General features: G+C 35.8%; 1 protein-coding gene across 7 annotated transcripts in view; it reads left to right on the forward strand.

Moving 5' to 3' along the window:
• ATF2 (activating transcription factor 2) overlaps window positions 1-22,973 on the forward strand; it is a 52,939-nt gene that overhangs the window by 11,153 nt on the left and 18,813 nt on the right. For 4 of the 7 annotated variants that reach the window (XM_075028400.1, XM_075028402.1, XM_075028403.1 and 1 more), the window contains 6 exons: window positions 1,926-2,022; window positions 3,774-3,892; window positions 5,995-6,123; window positions 12,093-12,271; window positions 12,618-12,732; window positions 12,911-12,997. In XM_075028400.1, the coding sequence (XP_074884501.1) occupies window positions 1,926-2,022; window positions 3,774-3,892; window positions 5,995-6,123; window positions 12,093-12,271; window positions 12,618-12,732; window positions 12,911-12,997 (726 nt within the window). The remainder of the gene's footprint in view (window positions 1-1,925; window positions 2,023-3,773; window positions 3,893-5,994; window positions 6,124-12,092; window positions 12,272-12,617; window positions 12,733-12,910; window positions 12,998-22,973) is intronic. The other 3 variants (XM_075028405.1, XM_075028407.1, XM_075028404.1) reach the window with 2 other exon arrangements.

The raw sequence follows: 22,973 nt of genomic DNA on the forward strand, positions 1-22,973 counted from the left end.
GTAGATAAAGAGCTGAATGTGAGCAGAAAAGTAAAAATACTGAGTGTTTTAGCAGATGGTTGCTTAAAAGGAAGCTGTCTTAACCCTTTAATTTAGTAACCTGAAAATAAATTAATTTGCATTATCTGCTGCATGAGGACATCCTTGCATCCTTTATATAGAATTAATTTCTTAAGCATGCTGAATTTTTTTCATTGTATTATCTCTGCTGCGTTTATATAGAATTGATTTCTTAAGCTGTATTTTTACATTATATTAGGGCACTTGGATTTATTTGGATTTTGACTTCAAAATATGTTCATTTTTATTCTGAAAACTTGGGTTTACAATGAATGACAGCACTAATGTTATGTTAATGGAGCCTTCTGTATTTAAAGTGGGAAAGGACTAAGATTTCTTATGATGTCTAACATGTTCAGAGACATCAAAAGTAACAGAAGAGGACTGCCTTCTCCTAGTCAACATGTTTTTCCCCATCCTATTTGAATCTCATTTCAAAGTAAGCTCTGTCAGAAGTGTTTGGCAACTAAATCTCATAGAAGATGCATCATGGGGCTACAGCAGTCCTTGATTCCAGTGAAGAAGTGAGAAGTTCATGTCCTGAAAATGGGCAAGGCTTCTCCAGATGCCAACTAATACTATAGAATACAGAGAGGGAGTCAGGATCTGGAGATCCTATTCCCTCTGAAGGAGCCTGTCCATCACATAGTGGGGACAGAAAGATGTACTTAAGTCTCTTAGTGTGATAGAACACCAAAGTTCCTGGCTTATGCTGTATCTAGAGATAAGGCACAGGAGCTATGGAGAGCTGGCCATTTGGAACCCTTGGCAACAGAGCTCTAACAAAAAAAGTGCCTGGCCTGTATCGACCTGTCTTTCAGTGATCCTGCATTTTTAATTTCCCTCTCAGTTCCCCATATAACATGTGCTTTCTCACAGAAATATCCTGGATGACTGTACTCTGAGGTCAACTAAGCTTTCTGTATTGTTTTCTGAGAGACAACACTTGGTGTGTATCTGTTACAAGATAAAAGTGGAATGACTTAAATTATTGAGGAATAATCAGAAACATAATTTGGGATTCAAATGTTCACAAAGAAAAGAACTTGAGTATTTTGTAAAATGTGTTCCTTTTCAGAAACCTGCATCTTGGGAAACATTTTCTTATATTATCTCAGTTGAAAAACTTTACTCACAACTACAGATGCATAGCAAATTTCAAGATAGTTAAAAGTAAGATTGTCTTTTTACAGCACTTACTTTTTCTGCTTACTGCTTTTTTTTTAAGAAGGTATCCCAGATTTTGGGGGAAGTATGCACAAAACTGGCATAATTCTGAAAACTTGAGAGATTTTTAAAATGCAGTAAGTTTAGTTCATTCACAGCTTCTCAGTTGTCTGACATTGTTCCAGTGTTTCCCACTCTATCTGCCTCTTATTTTATGTAGTAAATGGTCAGGGGCAGGAGCTCTGCTTTATTTTATTTTTATGCTATTAAATACAGTGAAGTCTGTGATTACAGGTCAATTTTCATTATTGTGATAATACACACAATACAGAAATCAAATAGTGGTAATCAATTACTAAACATTGTCGAGATCCATTAGTGTAGCAAATGGCTGTTTGCTAACAGTTGATGAAGTCTGCAGCACTCTGAAATTTTATCTTGGACTTTTGACAAATGCAGGTACTTATACTACCATTTCCCTGGTATCATTGCTATTTAGTTACTATGAACATCATTTGAGTTTTATAATATTTCTGCTTGGTACTGTTGACCAAGGAGCGAGATATATCTGCCTAAGAGGGTTGTCTGTTAACGTAGTAATGATAATTTTACGTGTTGTAAAAATTTCTTTCTGTAGAATTGCATTTACTTTGTTCACACTCAAAATTACAACTGTTTCTTAAAACTTTCCGCTGCAGCGTTTTACCAATGAGGATCATTTGGCTGTCCATAAACATAAACATGAGATGACACTGAAATTTGGTCCGGCTCGTAATGATAGTGTCATTGTGGCTGGTTAGTATATGCTTTTATAACTAGTTTATTCACTTCTCTGCTGGAATGGGCATACATTTTATGTATTTTCTGTACATAATGCATAGACTTATGATAAGAGAATATGAAACATTTTCTTCACTATAGTTTTCTGCCATGTGTGCTTAGGCAATATTTTCTTACATAATTAGCTTTTGTCAGAATTTGAAGCCAGTATTATTCTCCGTAAGTAACTTTTATTTGGATCTGATACATGATCTTAAGTATTTTTCAATTGTCAGTACTTTAATAATTGATTAAATTATGTAATAAGCATTCAGTAAGAACACACACTAACAAAGGCTGTGCCTAACAGGATTTATAAGTAGATTAAACTGTATTTAAGTTTTAATTATTGGTTGATACTACATGTCTCTTCAATTTTAAAATATGCAGTGGTTTTTTACATACTATGGTAACGTGAGAAGAATGAATTGGTAATTATTATTCTTTAAATGGCATAGTAGAAGAAAGATACAAATTTTTTGTTTTAATTTTAACTTCAATTCAAAATACTTTTACTGTATTTCCAACTCTGAATTCATGGTATACCCTTGGTCAGTTGTAACTAACTTTTTTTGTGTGTCCAGGATCAGAAGTAATCACCAGTGGATGATTGATTGCATTATAAATTTTAAAGTTCTTGAATGAAGATAGCACATGCTAATTATTCTAAAGTTACTGTCAGACTGGTTTTTTTTCAGTGGTGCAGCAGCCTAAATGAACTTCACAAAGGCTTTCAGATGTTTTCTGAATTTTTTTCCTTATCAGTGGCTAATTTGTTAGGATTAGCAGACAAAAAAATTTGTTACTCTTAAACCAGCAGTTATGCATTTTGAAATTCTAAACGTGATCCTCAGCAATGCTACCCTAAGAAAGGGGACCTATCAAATAATCAGGTGTTTGAGAATGAAACCATGGCAGTGTCTGTTTTTGCAGCCACATTCCAGCGTATGAACTGTTAGTCGTAAATGCCAGCTTACGTTAGTAAGATGCACATAATACCACTTTACAATATTTTAAATGCAGGTAACTTTGTGACAAACATGGTTAATTTTGATCTGGTAAGTGAAAAAGGGGGAATTTACATAGTGCCAAAAACTTCATAGAAAGGCTTTTTTGAAACTGCTTCATGCAATAGTCACCCAGATAGCAGAAGTCTTATGATTCCAGCTTGACTATACAGGCATCATAGGAGTCAGTACAATCTTGTGTACGATATCACACTTCCTTTTAGAAATTCCACACACTTGAAAGTAATCACTGTTCTTTTTGCAATATGAGAAGAAAGGAGTAAACTGTCTGTGAGGTGTGCACTTTTCTCTCTCTCTTTTTTTTTTCCTTTTTAATTAAAGCCTTCGCGTAGGCCTTATCTTTGTCTGAAAATAGAGCCTGCTTGCTCACTGAAGTGATCTGCTATGCTAGACTAGGCACTTGAGAATAGCTCCCTCTGGTTTCTGGACACAGGCAGAAGAAATGCTTTGATACCCTCCCAAAACTATAAGGGGCTTACTGGTTTGCAAACTTCAGTTGCTTGTCTCCAGCAGGTGGAGTATGCCTTCTGGTTGGCCTCCCTGCAAGGCAGGAAGGAGCCTGCTTGCAATGCCTAAGAGAGTTCTTAACCACGTTGTCTCTTTCTGTTTGCTTTTATTCTGAAAAATATTTACGATAAGTAGGTTAATAAATGGTATTTTTAAAATAAAATTTTGGGGGTTTTGTACACTTCATTTCAGATCAGACTCCAACACCAACTCGATTCTTGAAGAACTGTGAAGAAGTGGGCTTATTCAATGAATTAGCAAGTCCTTTTGAAAATGAGTTTAAAAAGGCTTCTGAAGATGACATTAAGAAAGTATGTTCAAAAACTTTTTCTTCTCAGAACTTCTACTTTTTTTGTATCAGAAATTCCATTTCAAAAAGCAAACTTTGGATTTATATATTGCCTTCTAAACTATACCAATAATCATTTGCCAGCTGCTTGTATATGTTGTATGGAGATAATACAAATCTAAGATTACTATTCTCAAGGTTAGTTTACCTGATTAATTTTGCATAGTTAGCATGGACAATGGAACACATTGACTTTTTCTTAATTCTTTAAGTATCTAGTCTATATCTGTTAAAGTTAATCATTAGCTTTGATTCAAATTTTATTAGACCCTGAATAAGCAGAAAATAATTCTGAAAAGTAAAGAGGTTTTGCAGAAAGAAAAACATACATTTGCAAGAAACCAATGTGAAAAGAATAGTATGTGAACACTGACTATTTTGCTTAGTTTTAAAATACCAATGTTATTCGAAGAACCAATAGTCATGATAATCAGAGTTAAATACTAACTAGATTTAAAGAATTGTCAGTAATTTGGTTATAATTGATTTCAACATATAGTGAATATACTTTTGCTGATAAATTATTGATCACAACCTAAACATCTACTTTTTTCTTAATGTACAGATCAAAATAGAGGAAAAATTTGGACTGTATCTGTTTAGCAACTTCATGGTTTTATGAGGAACTTCCCATACATTTAAATGTTGTTTCTTCTATTTATTTTTGTACTTCCCAGTCATAACTGGTTAGGGGCCCAAACATTTAAACACTTCTGCAAATGAAAAATTTTGTTCAATGTCCCCTTTGAAAAATTTTGCCTTTGGTTGATTACCTGGTTGACTTCCAGAGGCAGTGATAAAAAAATGTATTTTTGTACTTGTGTATACAGATTTTGTAGAATCATTATCTGCGTTTTCTTTGTTTCAATAAAGATTTTAATAGGTACTCATGAATAGGATGGATTATTATCCATTCCTTACAAAGCCTTACCCTTGCTTTGTTACCACAACTATACCAAATCATTATTTTTAATTTTTTTTTTAAATTGGTGTATGCTAACTGTTCTTAAAACACTACATATGGTAATACCAATTCTGGATTTACTAATACTGTCTTTTCTGTGTAATTCACCACTGCCTTGGAAGAGGTAATAGGCATTGCAAAATATTTTAAACATTTTAGCAATTTTTTTCATTTATACTAATTTTCCAAGCTACCCTGTGTGTTATGAGAAGAAACACAGTCCTGCCGTATTTCTGGTTGATTAATATACATAAGCAATCATGGCAAGGGGTGGAAAAATTTGCCATAATAGCACACTTTCTAGGGCGTTGATAGTTGGGGGTTTTTTTCTGTAGTATTTCATATTCAGACGTGGTATGAAAAGAGATTCCACTTTTAACAGTCTTCCCTGCCCATTAGTAATATATTCCTTAGGAAAACTAGGAATTGAATTGAAAAAAGCATCTAGAAGAATGTAAATACAAGATGAGCTTTGGGGGAAGTTTCTTTCAGAAGTATGTGTATAGCAGACCAGATTGGAGTATAGGCTTTCAAATCTAAAGTATTGCTTTAAGTAATTTTATAACTTAATTTCTTTGTGGTATTTCAGATGTCCTGGTGGATTTTATCTGTGTAGTAACATAAAACTTGCTTTTTCAATAATTATTTGCTGCAATAAGTTTGAAATTAATTGTCCACTGTAGCTTTCTTAACTTGGAAATGTAGTGAGGATTTTGTGCTTTGTAGCATGTGATACAATAATTTATAGAAGGATAATACCTTCTTTTAACTGTAATTTTTAAGTGTAGCACAGTCCTTCCTCAGCTATAATTTTCCTGTGACTGGGGAAAGAGAAACTTTAAGAGTGTTTTAACTTTCAAGAAGAAAATACTTGGTTTGACATTGGTATTGAAAGACCAAGCGTTACTGAAGCGTTACTGTTTGTGCAGATGCTGGAAAAATAGCCTTGACTGGTAATGCATCTGCATCAAGATCTTCCAAACATCAGCACCTGTCTGTTGTTATAAGGCTGATATTTCTCTTTAGTTGTTTACATTTTCTTGCATATTTTAATTTTTTAGAGTAATTACAGTAATTTTGCTTTACACTGTTGCTCTTAGATGCCTCTAGATCTGTCTCCTCTTGCAACACCAATTATAAGAAATAAAATTGAAGAACCTTCTGTTGTAGAGACAACTCATCAAGATAGTCCTTTACCTCATCCAGAGTCTACTACCAATGATGAAAAGGTCAGAACCTTTGTTTGTTTGTTTGTTTTGGAATTTATTTTTTGAGTCTTCTGATGATCTGCAAGTTTGTTGTACACGATGATAACCACAGTACTTAACTGGTTGAAAGGAAAAGAATTTTTGTTTGCCATATTCCTGTGGATATATACTTAATTGTTCAATTCTTTAGTTAGCTTTGCTCACCACAATTATTTCTTTGCCTCACACTGGCCATCCAGTAAAGCTAGAAAGGAAACCAAATTTAATATTCATGCTGTGTTAGAAAATGCTAAAGGGGCCCTTTATTCTGTTTTATGTATCATCGTTCATAAAGCAAAAAAAGTTCAGTTTCTTTGATTATTTTTTTAATATTGTCAACAGTTTGCTACTCTTCATGTGTACATTTTTATCCTATGTTTTATCATAAATTGTTTTGTAGAACAGCAGGGGATGTTTTACAAAAATGTACAGAGATGAGTGGGCTGACTTTCAAAGCTAAGCACCAGATAATTTTGTTTCAAGTTTTATACTCTTTAAGCTATAGCAGTATGTTTAAAAGTGGTGATCACAGGCATTTGCTTGTTTAGTGTTTACTTGAATATTCATAGAAGACTGAGGTATTGTCTGTCACTAGAGGATGTTGCAGTCAAACCAGTTTTAGAACTATTGCTCTAAAGAAGAAATAAATGGTTTAATAGTAATGATAACTTCGATATGTGACTTGCAGTGTTTCCATCATGTCGAGTTCTCTTGAAGAACACAAAATGAAGCAAAATCAGTGAAATGAACTAATTTATTGCTATTCCTACTTCAGTAAATAAAAATATTAGGAGCAGAACATAATAAAGCAATATGGTTGCTCTAGTCAGTCTTTTTTCTATGTGCATCTTCAGTGGGCAGTCTGCATTTGAGGGACTTAGATACCTTATTCCCAAAAATCAGCAGGACTTTTTAGGATCACAGGGTAATTCAGGTTGGAAAGGACTTCAGGATTTCCTGGTCCAACTTCCTCCTCAAAGCAGGGGTTAACTCTGAGGTGAGACCAAGTTACTCAGGGCTTTACGCAGTCTGGTCTTGAAACCTCTGAGGAAGGAGGCTGCACAGCCTCTCAGTGATACCCATTCCATTGCCAGGCTGTCCTTGTGGTGAAAGTATTTTTCTTTGGATCCAGTCTGAACCTCTCTGGTTTCAACTTGCACCCCCTTCTCTCATCCTGCCAACAGACACCAGTATGAGAAGAGCCTTAAGTGTGTGACCAAAATTTAAGAGAGTTTCAATTCAGATTTGTCTTTACAAAGCTTCGCTGAGTTTTATTAGTTAGCAAGGATGAGTAATCATAGGTAATCAAGGCAATCGTGTAGTCTCAAAAATAGTAAAGTAGTTTAAAGGAATACATGTAAAGAGCTGCTTGGATTAAGCAAATCACAGCCCAAATCTTAAGTCTTCTTTATTTCATTTCTTCTTTATTTCAGAGGTTAGTTTATTTTTTCACTGCAAATACTTACTCTAAGTACTCTAATTTTGGCAGGAGATAATATTAATATCTTTATACAGTAGTGGTTCAGTATCTCTTTAGCATCATTACAAGTGAAAATTATATCTCAATGCTTGGCAGTACTTATAAACTTGTCTCATTCATGATGTAATTTCAGTGTTGTCACTGTAACAGTGCTGAAGTGAAAAGCTGCTGCTGCTCAATGCTGTTCTGATGTCTGATTGTAGAGACAAGCTGAGCAAGGATGAGGGTGCTGCTTGGAGTGTGCTGCTGCTGAATGTGGCCTGCAGAAGTTGAGAAATGTGAGCAGAGTGTTGCTGTTTTCTCAGTTAGATTTTTATATTCTCCTTCTGTAGATGTATTGAAGGAGGAAAGGGTTTTTTTCAGGGCATAGCTGGTTTTAAAATACATATGCCACTGTAACTATTTCATTGGCTGAATATATTTTAGTAGCCTTAAATGATTACAGCCTGTTAATGTATGTGCAAGACAGTTCTAATTTTCCTTGTAGTTGTCAAAGGAATTTCTTAGAGACTCTTAAAAAATTATGCTTAATTCTTTTCCTAGTTTTCCAAGAGTTCCCTGAGTTCCATTAGCCTTCAATAAGCGTTGATATTCTCCTTTGAATAGATCAAGGTATCATTAGAAGTATATAAAGCCTTTTAGCCTTAAAATAATAAGCAAATGAAATCTAATTTATTCTTTGAGAACTTTCAAACTCATTGTAGTTGCTTATTAATAGTACTTCAAAGGGTGACAGTTTCACAAGTTGCTTAGTTGTTGTCAGATAGCTAATTGCCTAACTTAATTATTTTAAAACCAATTGTTTTCTTACAGTAATAATCAATTACAGTATTAGTTCTGGCCATCTACATTTCTGTGTAAAGAATTCTGTATATTCACTGATAGCATTAGGAAGTTATTGCATGATATTTGCTTTTAGATACAAAATACTTGCAAATATGCATCTCTGAAAACACTTCTTAAATAAAGTAACTGTCCTGTTCTGTAAAATATTTTCCAATTCAGTGGTTTTTAGTTCGAGTTGGAGAGGGCCTTTAAATAAGTCTCTAATATCTTTGAATAGGCTTAAACTTCTTTCTTGTGAAGGTGGATAAAGGTAAGATGACTTTGTCTTAATCTCGTGATTGCAAATTAATCTGTTTTTCATGTTCTTTAGCAGAATATATTTACAAACTATTTTATTTCAGACAAAATTTATACTTGATTAGTGCAATGCTTTGATGACCAATTAGTATGTTCTATCAGACTGGTGTGCCAATGGTTTTTTTATATGCTAATAAAATGTCAGTTTCCTTTAAATACATAACTTCTTAAATCTGCAGCTTGTGTTACTATCACATTGTTGCAGTAACTAGCACATGTTTGCATTTTTCAGTGTAGCATAGAGCAAGTTAGTGTAAGAAGTAAAGAGGAAGTTGAAAATACTTTGTTTTCAACTGTATAAACACACTTGTCAGTAAATGTGTTATTCCTTTAATGGTTGAGGATCGTTTCTGGTCTTTCAAACAAAGTGCAAATGCTATCTTTAATAACACACAGAAATAATTGTGTGCATGTGAGGTTTCTGTTTTCAGAATTTCATAGATTTATTTCAGAATTTTATACATTAATCTTCTGACCGTTGCTGAAATCTGGTTTCCATAGATCACTTTGTCTAAAAGTTGCAAATTGCCTTTTTCCTAGCAGGGGATCAAGCCAGGGAGAGACCCAGTTTTACAGTCGGTATTTTTAGAACACCCATCAATTAAGCTGTTATTAATGGCCAATAAGTATTCACAGAGTGGCATAACTTACTCGCTCGTTCATACATAGTTACCTGGTTGCAGCAACAGTTGGGAGGCCAATCCCAGCTGCTTGCCCAGAGGTAGAAGGTTTTACTGACATGCCAGTGACTTCTAGGTGGGTGTTCAGAAAGTGTTCAAGGTCATGTTGGATGGGGCTCTGACAAACCTGATCTAGTGAAAGATATCCCTGCCCCTGGCAGAAGTGTTGGACTAGATGATCTTTAAAGGTTGCTTCCAACTCCAACCATCCTGTGATTCTATGAAAGTCCTTCAAGGGGTCCATTCTTTCATCAAATATATATATAATCCTGTAGTCGTTGTTCGCATATAGCAGCCACCGTGGTTTTAGATGTTGTCTGAATTGTACAGCATGTTCATGCTAGCGTACAGATTCAGCTGGTATTCTGAGTCTATGAATCATTGCAAATTCAACAGGGCCAGTTTTCTCTGGAGCTTATCTGTTCTTGGGAGATTTTTGCACACTGCCTCTCAGCACTTTTCTTCTTGGCTTTCTGTATTTTGGTAGCTATTTCCCCACCCCCACACACAGGTACTTACAGAAGCCATGGGCACAAACCTATACAGAAGGGGCTGTTATGGCGTTACTGTTGTTGAGAATGTGTGAATATCTGGTTAGTTTACATTTTTGTATTACAGCTATATACATGGCTCCATGGCTGCTGTTAGCTGACTGACTTTTTCCCCTCTTTTATGGAAATCAGAATTACTTTGCCATAGCCACTTGTTCTGTGGTCTTCATATATCTACATATACATTTATACATATACCTTTATATCTATGTAGTTGCCATGTATGAAGGTGTTTCAGGTGAAAGGAAGAACAAGAAAAAGAGCTCTTCAACCTCTCTTGGCTGTTAGGGGCAAGCATGGGTGTGTTCCTGTGTCAGATCCCTACAGTGGGAATGGACTTTCTAGTGGCTCCTTGCTCACAGTAACAAGATGGGTAATAGTGGCAAACAGCAAGCAGGAAAGGGTGAAGCTGAAACCAGTGAAGAATGACACAATATTAATTTCCGAATTGACCATTGCCAAAAGATTATCAGGGCAAGTATTCTCCCCTTATACCTTCCTCTGATTTCCCAGTCAAGCAGTTTGGTCTCCTGTATGTTTTCCCTGTGGCTCTTCTCACTGAATAAGATCTGTATAGCTGTTAATACCAAATCCCTTATTTGCAGAGGAGTGTTTAATCCTGTCCTAAGAATATGCATTAGTCAACTCTTCCCAATTTTTAATTCTGTTTCTGCAATTTCATACTGGATGTTTTCTTCTTTTGACTGAATGCTCATCTGTAATTCTAGGCACTGTGTTCAGATATTATAACATTTATAAATATACCAGATTGATACTAAAGAAAAAAATTCTTGCTTTCCTCAGTACAACTCACTGTTATTCTCCAAAAACTTATTCACTGTAAATAAATACTCTTTTAGGTCCCTTGGAAAAGCCTGAATGAACTAATGAACCCTGATGACAAATCTAGCCTCTGAGCTTTTGAAGGGAGAAAACTTCATCATCTAAAGTCCTTTCTTTTTTAAAGCCCGCAGTTTGCCAGCCTACTTATAGTTCTATGAAGTGTTCAGAGGAGCACATGCATTTTGCAATGGATGTATAAAAAGAAAAAAAAAAAATCTTTAAGACAACTAAGTCCTTACTGCTTAAATCTTTGTAGATGAATTTTAAAAACTTAAGCTTAATTCAGACAAATGGTAATCAACGTAGCCTATATGACACAGGTATGAGATGTTCTCTTTGAATTCGATTTAACAGTGGAGCAACTAAAGTCTGCTGGTCATAAGAGTGTAGTTTTATGTGCCATTGATTGCAGTAGCTAGTGTCAAAAGAATTAATAACTTGGAAAAATCCTGTCTGAAAGTAAACCTGAAGTTTGACAATATCAAAGATTTCCTGAGAAGGAAGGCATTGCTTACAATAAGGCATTTCTACGTTTTCAGAAACAGCAAATGCAGGTACTACATTCTAATTGATAATGTCCTTTACCTGATTGCTAAGAATTATAGTCAGTTCTGTCTCCTATTTACTTGCAGCTGAGGAAATTTAATTTCTATGCTCAAATCATTTCTTCTGCATCAGGATACTCATATTTTGCAAAGCTATGAATGTAACACTCCAAATATTTTTAACTTGGTAGCACTTCAGTTAAGAGAAGTACATGGGTAAGGGATAAAGGCTTAAAAAAAAGACAGATTTTTTTTTTCCTTTTTACTGAACTGTAAAACTCTTCTGTTTCTCTTTTGTTTAAATCTGGAACAATGGACTGAAACTGAAATGTACATAAGGACACCATAAAATGTTTTCCTTATTCAGAGTGTGGGTAGACATGATGGTGCTGATAGCGCCATGAGTTTCTTGGCAAAAAAAACCCAACCTGATCAAAACTGAATTATAATTAATAGTGGGCTTAGCATAAATTGAGCCAGGGTTTGTCATAAAACTAAAATCAGTGTTGTTGGAACAATTTCAGTTTGGTTTAAATGATTCATCTGAAGGTTTGGGGATTTTTTTATGTTTTTAATTGTATAACTGCTTCTACTTGCATAATGTTATAGAAATTCTGATTTGTTCCATCAAACTGTGTTCATTTAACAGTCGGAATTAATGGTCTATAATTGTATTTTACAAACTGATTAATCTTTTGTTTTTCCTCAGGAAGTGTCACTGCAGCAGACTGCACAGCCTACATCAACGATAGTTCGTCCAGCATCGCTACAGGTTCCTAATGTACTACTTACAAGTTCTGACTCAAGTGTTATTATTCAGCAGGCAATACCATCACCAACATCTAGTACTGTTATTACCCAGGCTCCATCCTCTAACAGACCAATAGTGTAAGTTACATAAATCTTAGTAAAATGTTTTCTTACAGAATTTGAAAATATTTTGTCTTGCTTACTTTCAGTTGCTGTTTCTGCAGTTAATGTACAAATTTGAGATGCTTTGGTGTAATGTGGTGCTTTACTACATATGAAACATACAACTTTCACTACATGTGAAGTATAATTCCATGTTCTCTACATTACTAAGTTCATATTTTTTGATCTCCAAATAAATATTACATTACAACTGTAAACAAAAAAAAACCACAAACAAACAAAAAAACCAATTTAAAATAATGTGTAAACTTGTTCTCTTTTCTGGATAAGTTTTCTTTTATATAGTTCATTCCTTTTTCAGTCCAGTTCCAGGTCCTTTTCCTCTGCTGTTACATCTTCCTAATGGACAAACCATGCCTGTTGCTATTCCTGCATCTATCACAAATTCTAATGTGCATGTCCCTGCTGCAGTTCCAGTAAGTAAGCATGATGCTATATTAATTTGAAAGTGGAGCAGATTTGCATAAGTGCAGCATAGAACTTCATTTTAAGCAGCTTGATAGCTGTTTTGTCTTCAGAGGGTAGTGCTGTCATGTGCTCTCTATTATGATAACATACTCAGGTTTTCTTCATTTTTATACTTTATCTGGTCAGCTTGTTAGACCTGTCACCATGGTGCCTAGTATCCCAGGAATCCCAGGGCCTTCCTCCCCACAGCCAGTGCAGTCTGAGGCTAAATTGGTAAGTGAAAAACTCCATTATTCCTCAAGAAGAATAACTTGAGAAATTAATTAAATTCTGTTGCTTTTTAAAACAGCTTTAGTTTTCTTTTGTTAGTCTAAATTCTGCAAGTACAAATTTAATAAAACCAGAAAAATAACAGCTGCATTTATTTTACAGTTCTTTCAAATTCCAACCTATGTTAGTTTGGTTGTTAATAGTCATTTTGATCTTATTTTCAATCATTCTTTTAAATGAACTAGATTTTTAACTAAACTCCTTCTTGTCCTTGTATTGGAGGATAGCAAATATTATCTGGAAGAAAGACAAGATTAATAGCATGTTAACAGTGAACATCACCTTCAGAGAAGCAGAATATGTTTCCTCCCAAAGGATATGATATTTCTTTAAAAATCTAGAGAAAGAAGAAGGTTTTTTTAACAATGTTTTCAGAATCTCAACTGAATATAGTCCATTTGGTGAGAGTTATGTATTACTGACATACTTAGGAAATTGTTTTGTGTGGAGGTTGTTTCTCTTGTGTTGGGGCAGTTTTGGGGGTTTGGGGATTATTTGGGAAAATCATGAGTAAAACAAGCAAAAGAAAGCTTGTTTTTTTAAAATATTAGTGATCCAGTTACGGTGGTAGTTTAAATTAATCAATGTCTCAAAAAAATTTCTGCAACATTAGGTAGTTGCTTCTCTGCTGTCTTGTTTGTTTGTTCCAACTGTTCTAAAGCAATAGAAAATATATTATTAAACAATAATTAACACATTTATATATTTACAAGATGCCTCTGTAAACAGTGTCTGTCTTGTGAAGTAGTGTTCCTCTTCTGGCTCTGTGCTAAAAAAGAATTAGGAACACCTGCTACCTAAAACATATTTTTGTACATCAATATAGATAAGTGGGAGGATGCCCTTAACATCCTTCGATATCTCATTTCTCTCAACCTAAACCTGTGGGCTTTCTTTCCTTACCCATTTTCTCTCCTCAATGCACAATATGAAAAACTGAGTCTGGGAATACTAATTATTCTGCTGTCCAGAGTAATGGCATTCCTGCATAGTGGGCACACTCGACCACATTCACCAAATACTGAAATTATTGTGGAGAGCTGGTCACCAGTGCATTGACATTTCTTAATGCTGTCAGGTCTTCCTTCATTTTCCTCCTCTGTTGCACACGATGACTTTTAAAATAATAGAGAGGGACAGAAAGGAAGAAGGTCTGTCTCTGTGCATCCTTGTCCCCCTAGGAATGGGAAAAGGAATCCTTTAATACCTGAGGAAATACTTATCGGCTCTGATGAGATGAATTTATCTTAAATCCAGGAGAGAACATTGTAAGACAGTGAAAACAAGAGCTGTTTTCTCAGAAATTGCACGTTCCTTAGAGTCAGGAGACTCATGCACTGAGTGTGAAATCCAGGAGGAACTGGTTCCAAACAATTTTTTAGATGAGCAAGAAGTTAGGTTTTTAAGCATATTACTGAGTGATTTGCTTTTACAAACCTTTAAAGAGGGGAAGGAAATACATGTATGTGGTGAAGACTTTGATCTCACATTGGAAGAAGCAATCACTCAGATGCAAAGAAAAACAAAGATCATTAGACTTAAAATTTAACAGTCTCATTAGTCTTCTCGTTAGAATTTAGCTAATATATGCACTTCAGTGATTGCTTATCTTTTTTTAAGTGAGACTGTAAAAAGAGTATTTGCAGTATTTCTTCTTTCCTTTCTTGTCGCTTAATATAAAGCATGAGCAGAATTCAAGAATATCAGAATTATGTATATTTCTTATGCTCATTTACTTCTATATAGTGCCTGTTCACAAAAATAAAAAACTTTATTTCTTATCACTCGTAAAGTAAAAGCAATTTAATGAGAAACTTTATGTAGAAAAGCTTCCAACAGGAAGACTAACTATGCCGTGTGATGCATTGTTGGCAGAAATGGGATGGTTTATTAACTGTAAAGTTCCATTTAATTTTTAAAATTTAAGTCTTTGTGATGCCAAATCCTTTCTTTTTCATGTATCTCTTGAAAATAATTTTGCTTGCTACATACTAAATTCTGCAAAGGTATGGTAATCAGGTTTATTTTTCACTTGTGTTCCTGGTTAAGCCAACAGAAGACTTAATATTTAGTTTTACAGCTACTTGTTTGCTTTTTATTTCCTTAATACTTCACATTTAAAGTTGAAATATAAGCTATTACACTGAAATTTATTAAGTGTATGGTGTATCATTCATCACAGTCTGTTTCACCTATTAACAGGATACTGCAATTTGTGGATTTATTGGTATGTTTTAGTTAGCAGAACACTGGGAACACTTCCTGTGTCCTTTTGCCTACATTTCTCCCTCATGCTGGGAGGCAGTCCTGAAGGGCAGAGGAGTCTAGGAAGGTTAGCGACCTGCTACACCACTTAGACACACGCAATTCTACGGGGCCAGATGGGATCCACCCAAGAGTACTGAGGGAGCTGGCAGAAGTGCTCACCAGCCTACTTTCCATCACTTTATCAGCAGTCCTGGCTAACTGGAGAGGTCCCAGTTGACTGGCAGTTAGCAAATGTGATGTCCATCTACAAGAAGGGATGGAAGGAGGATCTGGGGAACTCCAGGCCTGTCAAGCTGACCTCAGTGCCAGGGAAGGTTATGGAGCAGATCATCTTGAGTGCCATCACATGGCAAATACAGGACCAGGCAATTGGGCCCACTCAGCATGGGTTTATGAAAGGTGGGTCCTGCTTTTGACTAACCTGATCTCCTTCTATGGTAAGGTGACCCACTTAGTGGATGAGGGAAAGGCTGCAGATGTGTCTACCTAGACTTTAGTAAAGCCTTTAACACCATTTCCCACAGCATTCTCCTGGAGAAACTGGCTGCTCATTTTTTGGACGGGCATACTCTTCACTGGGTAAAAAACTGGCTGGATGGCTGGGCCCAGAGTTGTGGTGAATGGAGTTAAATTCAGCTGGCAGCCAGTCACAAGTGGTGTTCCCCAGGGCTCAGTATGGGGGCCAGTTCTGTTTAATATCTTTATCAGTGATCTGGGTGAGGGGATTGAGTGCACCCTCAGTAAGTTTGCAGATGACACCAAGCTGGGTGGTAGTGTTGATCTGCTCAAGGGTAGGAAGGCTCTACAGAGGGAAATGGACAGCCTCGATTGATGGGCCAAGGCCAACTGTGTGAGGCTCAACAAGGCCAAGTGCTGGGTCCTGCACTTGGGTCACAACAACCCCATGCAGCGCTACAGGCTTGGGGAAGAGTGGCTGGAAAGCTGCCTGGCGGAGAAAGACCTGGGGGTGCTGCTTGACAAACGGCTGAATATGAGCCAGCAGTGTGCCCAGGTGGCCAAGAAGGCCAACAGCATCCTGGCCTGCGTCAGAAAGAAGTAGTGTGACCAGCAGGAGCAGGGAAGGGATTGTTCTCCTGTACTCGGTGCTGGTGAGGCCACACCTCGAGTACTGTGTTTGGTTTTGGGCCCTTCACTACAAGAAAGACACTGAGCTGCAGGAGCACATCCAGAGTAGGGCAGCAAAGCTGGTGAAGGGTCTAGAGAGCAAGTCCTACGAGCAGTGGCTGAGGGAACTGGGGTTGTTAAGTCTGGAGAAAAGGAGGCTGAGGGGAGACCTTATTGCTCTCTACAACTACCTGCAAGGAGGTTGTAGTGAGGTGGGCGTCAGCCTCTTCTCCCAAGTAACAAGTGAAAAGATAAGAGGAAAACGGCCTCCAGTTGCACCACAGGAGGTTTAGATTGGATATTGGGAAAAATTTCTTCACCAAAAGGGTTGTCAAGCATTGGAACAGGCTGCCTAGGGAAGTGGTGGAGTCACCATCCCTGGAGGTGTTTAAAAGACATGTAGATGTGGTGCTTAGGGACATGGTTTAGTGGTGGACTTGGCAGCGTTAGGACTTGATTATCTTAAAGGTCTTTTCCAACCTAAACGATTCTATGAAGTCTGTCAGCCTAGTATCCTTAGTGTTTTTTGGACAGAAAGCTGGATGAAGGGGTGAAGCTGCGATGTTCCCTTCTCAACAATCAAGGCCCAGGAGTCAGGATTTTTATGGCTCTTTGGAATTTTCTTAGCTGTTGTTTTATTTTATTTGTTATTTATTATTTGGAGAAATTTTTTTTTGCTCTTTATAGACAGACCTTGCAGTCTCATGGATTTTTTCATATTGCATTATAAAATGTAGAAATAGAATATGTAGCAAATACAAAAAACATGCTTGAATAGTTTCCTAACACTGCAACTATTCCTCAGATATTAAAGTAAGTTTGGTAGTGTATGGGATGCAAAATTTGGAAAGTTAACGTGTTTTTTCCTATCTCCAAAGAGTTTTGTCATATATGCTTTTGGCCATAGTTGTTTGAATCTTTCTTTTATTCAAAGACCATACTTTCCTAATATGGTATGCTGCATTTTCTACTATCGTATGTATGACAATACTGTCTCAAGGTATTCTTACTTGACACAGATCTACCTACTTCAGAGGTTGAGTAAAATTCTTGAAGAGCTGTTTGCAGTAACTTTGTCATTTCAAGATGCAATATCCCCAAATTGCTGACTTGGTATCAGATATAGCTGAAGTGTTATCAGATATAGACCTGTCCCATGTAGGAGGCACAACTCCTTATGTTTTGGCTGAAATACCTGGTACAAACCAAGGCAGGAGCCAGGCACTTCCCTTCATTTGTGCTTTGTGCCTTTCTTTACAGAGGCTATTTCTGCAGTTCATTTCTTGCATGACATTTCAAGGAACTAACATATTTTAGTTTTGTAATAAGAAAAGCACTTTGTGCTCTGATTTCATTTCTTGTCTCAATCATTCATTTCTTTTACCTGTTTACAAAAGGCTACTGTTGTGTAGACTTCCTTTTTTTTTTTTTAAGTGAAGGTGAGAAAAATCAAATCAGAGATTGTAGTGCCATTATTTCCTAATGCTATGGTGTTTAATTATTTAAATATGGATTTGGGGAACTTAATTTCTATATTTTTATTAATGTGAAAACAAAACACTTTTCATCTATCTTGATGAATACCTGTTGTTTCCTTCTGAGTTGCATATACCAAATTGTACATAAAGCATCATATATTTCTTTATATAAAATAATGAATGAACTTCAGTGAAAAAATCCTGACATTTTGATTTCTAAAAGCTAAAGCTTAAAATAACTGGCAGAAGACGTCTTTGGTAATGGGCCTAGGATGCCTTCCTATAACACAATTAAAATTTTTCTTCAGCTATCCTAGAAGTCTTAAAACCCTTTAAAGATAAGGGAACTAACATACTTGCTGGATATTTTTTTTCCCCCACTATGGGCAGCTTTTGGAGACTTTTTTTCAGTTCATAAATGGGCTCTCTTACAACATTTGATAGTGTTTTTAGATTAGAGTATCCAAACTTAATGCATAATAATCAGAACTGTGCATATTTATTTCTGTATTTGGTAAAGTTTTCAGTCTGAAGGGTCAAACCCCTTCAGTGTGGCAGTTTTGGTTATTCATGTGAAGTGAGTTACTGAGATGTCACATCTAGGACTCTATTCTTTCTTTGCTGAAATGCTCTTTTCTCTGGTTACTCTTAAAGTTGCCTGACACTAACAGATGAATTCCATGGAGGGACAGTTGCACGTGAGAACAGGTTCACTGAGTGAAATGGCAGGTAGAAAAATGTATACAAACTGCAAGGAATAATGACTGGGAGGAAAAAAAAAAGTAGTAAACAAAAAAAAACATAAAAGCTGTGAGAGACAAAAATTTAAAAATGCAGTGAGCCAAATCCTTATGATTGGTGACATTATTGCAAGAGGCTCCCAACTGAAACAGCTGAAATTTAGTGGAAGAGTGAGTTAAGCACAATCTTAGTGTCTGCTTCAGCACAGAAGCATATACAGTGCTGTATGTGTTTCAGTGCTATGGGATAATTACATTAAATTAGATTGTATTTTAATTTTATTGTCCAATATTGAAGTTATTGTAGTGAACATAGCTGGTCCGTTCACACCTGGGGAAGACACTGTTACTATAGTTTTGAACATTCTCCAATCTTTTTTTTCCTATTGCTTGTAGAACTGAAGTAAAATATGACCAGAAATTTTATTCAGACACAAGCTATCTTTTACTGCTATTCTTTTGAAAATCTCCTTGTATCTTGTATTGAGAATGACATTCAGTAGGAGTGAAGATGAGTTTCAGATTTCTGTGGCACACTTAGTAATATAAATTGTCAGGTTTTCTGACATGACTCCATATTTGTTGTTATGCTAAAGAAACTAACTTCCACATACTTAAGTAAAATCAAATGCCTAAGTCAGTTTTGTGGAATTTTAGAGAGGCTTAGAAGTAGATGCAATAACTGTGTTTTTAAAAAAAAAAAAACAAAAAAAAAAACAAAAACAAAACTTCCTTACTAAGATAAGGATGCATGATTCTAAATATTACGGAATTGCTTCTGATCTTTTTGTAAGAAGATCTGTAACTGTATGCTTTCTGTATATGAAATGTGAGCCATGAGTTACTCCTAGTTATACAACATCCTTTTTTTGAGCGTACAGCTTCTGGATGCAAACTTAATGTTCAGACCCTTCTGCATGGATTGCAGAAGTTTCCGAAGAACTTAAAAATTGCTTTAACGCTGAATGTTTCCCTCTGTCTCCTCCTACCTGTATAAAACCTTTTGTCACAATCTGAGAAATACCTTGCACACAGTGGGCGACCAGTAGGCTTTCTGCAGGAGGTTTCTACTGAGAAGTGACAGAGGGCAGCTTGGCAAATGTTCAGAAACGGACATTAACTTGCTGGAGCCCGGCATGGGACCTTGTGTTCAGCAGAATTCTTCTGACCTGTCTCTCTGCATGCCGAGCTAATCAGCAAACACCTAATGAGCCTACTCGAAAGAAACAGACCCTCTCACAACCTACTTCATTTTCGTATGTTCTCTGGGGGTGAAGAGACAAGACTTCATAAGGACTGATGATGCTGCAAAGACCACAATAATGATAATTAACTTGCTGAATTTAGAAGATTATGCTGTTAATTAGTTGCAAAATAAAGATAAGTAATAGAGCAGCAGATGGTAGGATAACACCCAGGAGAAGGAGGGTTATTACTCTGATGAGCTTTTGTGGCAGATATGAAATATGGATCTGAGTTTTTCACAAATTGTTTCTGGAGAATATTATCTCGTTTCTCTGAGCTCTTGATGGAATGATCTAGTCCCACCAAATTTTGACAGATGCATTGAGGATTTGTTTTCAGGGATATACATGAACAATAAAACCTTGCTAATAAAGACTTTAAAAGCTATTAAGCTATTTGAAAATACCAATTTTAGTTTCCCTCTAATAACCAAATAATATCAAACAAACCTTGGTAGTCATCAGGTTTCCCCACATCATGATGCTTATGTACATTTATTCCAATATTTGTTTCAATGTACTTGATTTTTAAAACTGAGGTTCTCATCGTATTTGGGGTAACCACCTCCCTACTTACAGGAAGCACAACTTCCATATAGTATTTTACTCCAACATTGCCTTCTAAAATATGAAACCTTTCAAATATATGAGCTGGATATCTTCTTGTGAAAATCTGTAGATATTACTCAGATTTTCACAATATTTCTGCATTTGTGGATTATTTTAATCATAACTATTTGGATTTCAACTTTTAAATTCTGTAATACAAAACTAAACCCAATTTTCTATTTCTGTTTCCATAGTACATTACATTTAACAATGTAATTTTCAAAATGAGTTTACTTACAAGTTTACAAAATTGTAATGTTTAAATGTTAGCATTACAATAGGGAAGGTTAAGTCCTACTTTGACTGTTTGCACATCCGTTGTGCCTGATGATAGATCTTTTATAATGTAGATAGTATTGTGCTATGTCCTTCACTTTCTACTGCCATTTTCAAATTAAATGTAAAATACGGAAATTTAATAGCATGAACTTCCTTTCTTTTTAGGTTAACTTTGCAAGTATTTCTTTAACACAGAAAAGCAGAAGTAGAAAGAATGGAGCCAGACAATAATAACAGTAACTTGCCTTACATGCACATTAAAAAAAAAACCACCACCACCAAACCCTAATTAGTTTTGTTTCATTTGTTTCTAATCTTCTGAACTTGGGCTTTCTTTCACCAAGGGATTGGATATGCTAGTGAAACTTATTCTTTAAGTAACGAACTTTAAACAAACATTACATATGTAGGAGTTCATAGACTCTGTTGTTTTGGGGTATTTTTGTGGAGGATGCTTACATCAAGATTTGCTCATGCAGTCATAAGTGGAGTGGATCAGACATTCTGGCCATATACATACTAACTATATAAATGTTTAGGCTCCACTGCCATGACAATTAGAAGTTAGCTTGTTATCACTGAACTTAATATTCAGACACTTGAGTTGGATGAAATCTAATAATTTTTACTTCTCATGGCAGTGGAAAAGGGGTATATATATGGCAAGTTGCTGTGTCTTGGTTGAGTCATTTTTGAGACTGTAACTTTTAAAAATCTCCTAGTATGATGGCTTGAAATAAAAGAGAGCATACCCTTTAAAACCTCAGCAGAAGTTGAAATAGACACGTTGTAACTAATGTGTTACAACTAATTTGTACTGTCACTACTGTCTTGATTTTGACCCCTGAAGGTTTGTTACATCCAGCTAAACAGCAAGTTAAGATACAAGAAATATTTCTAAAGTAATTCAGATAATAAATGAAAATACATTGTGAAAAATCAGGTGTTAATAACTTATGGAAAGGATATTGGATAAAATTGTCATATTAACATTGAATACTTGCTACTTTCTTTAAAAACTATGTTTTAAAAAGTGATTTGGAAGTGTTTCCCTGGTAGTCCTTGTGGTAGCTTAGAAAATTTTACCATTTAATGACCAGGATTAGTTAGAATTTTAGAGGGTGGGGAATCACCAGCCTTTCAATTGTTGTAATTAGATCATAGAGTTTGGTTTTAGTAATTTTAGTTAGACAATTAGAAAACACTTAGGCCTTTCTGTGCTTGTTTAGCAGGAGACGGGCTGAAATTTTTTTCTTAGCCTGTTTTTCCAAGGTGAATTAGGAAGGTACAAGTTAATTCTTGAGTTTGTTTTACTTCTGTAATGAAAATGTTAAAACAACTACCCTAAGGGCTTAGGATTTTCGGAGTGCTGTACATATACTAAGAATTACGGGCACGTTATGTTAAAAATTTGTGTCATCCTGCCCTAATGTCTACAGCTATCCTAAAGTTTTGTTGTTAGAGCTTAGCACTGGGGAAATCACTGTAAATTTGTTTTGTGTACTTTTCTGAAAATACCTTCTTCATTCTGGGAAACTTACAAAGTTGATACAAAAATGAAGTGGGGAACAGAACTTCATTAACGCTGAATTTTTATGTACACTTGAACGGTCCATATCTGGGGTAATGTGTGCTGTTAATTCAATCTAGAGCAGTCACTATAGAAAAGACTTGGTACAGAAGTCACTGGCTAAAGATTCCTTTAGAGTAAGCCAGCAGAGGAATGTTGGAGTTTCTCAGTTCTCTTTGTAGCCCTCAAATGGGATGTCTACTGGTGGTGGTTAGATGCTACAGTCAACTATATGGATTTGATATTGATGTGATTTGCCATGTTGCAGACCTGAAGATTTTTTGCAGTTCTGGCGGAGGTAATCTGTAATCTGTTGTTCTAATTGTGGAATAGGATCTAGGAAAGCCTGTCATCATGCAGGGTAGGAGAGAGCTGTCACTATATACCAGTGACTTAATTGTTGAGAGACGTTGGATATACAGTTTATAGAGAATATCTACATAAATAGGTGCAAAGTCGCCTTCTTATTGCGAGCTGGCCAAATGCAGCCTAACTCCAGCATTTTTGAGACATTCTATTAATATTAGTACTTTGGCAGTACTTTGTTCATATTCCAAAGTATGATGATACAAGTTATTGGACTTTTCATAAACTGTCATGTATTAA

Source organism: Buteo buteo, chromosome 5 (genome assembly GCF_964188355.1).
Source record: "Buteo buteo chromosome 5, bButBut1.hap1.1, whole genome shotgun sequence".
NCBI classification, from domain to species: Eukaryota; Metazoa; Chordata; class Aves; order Accipitriformes; family Accipitridae; genus Buteo; species Buteo buteo.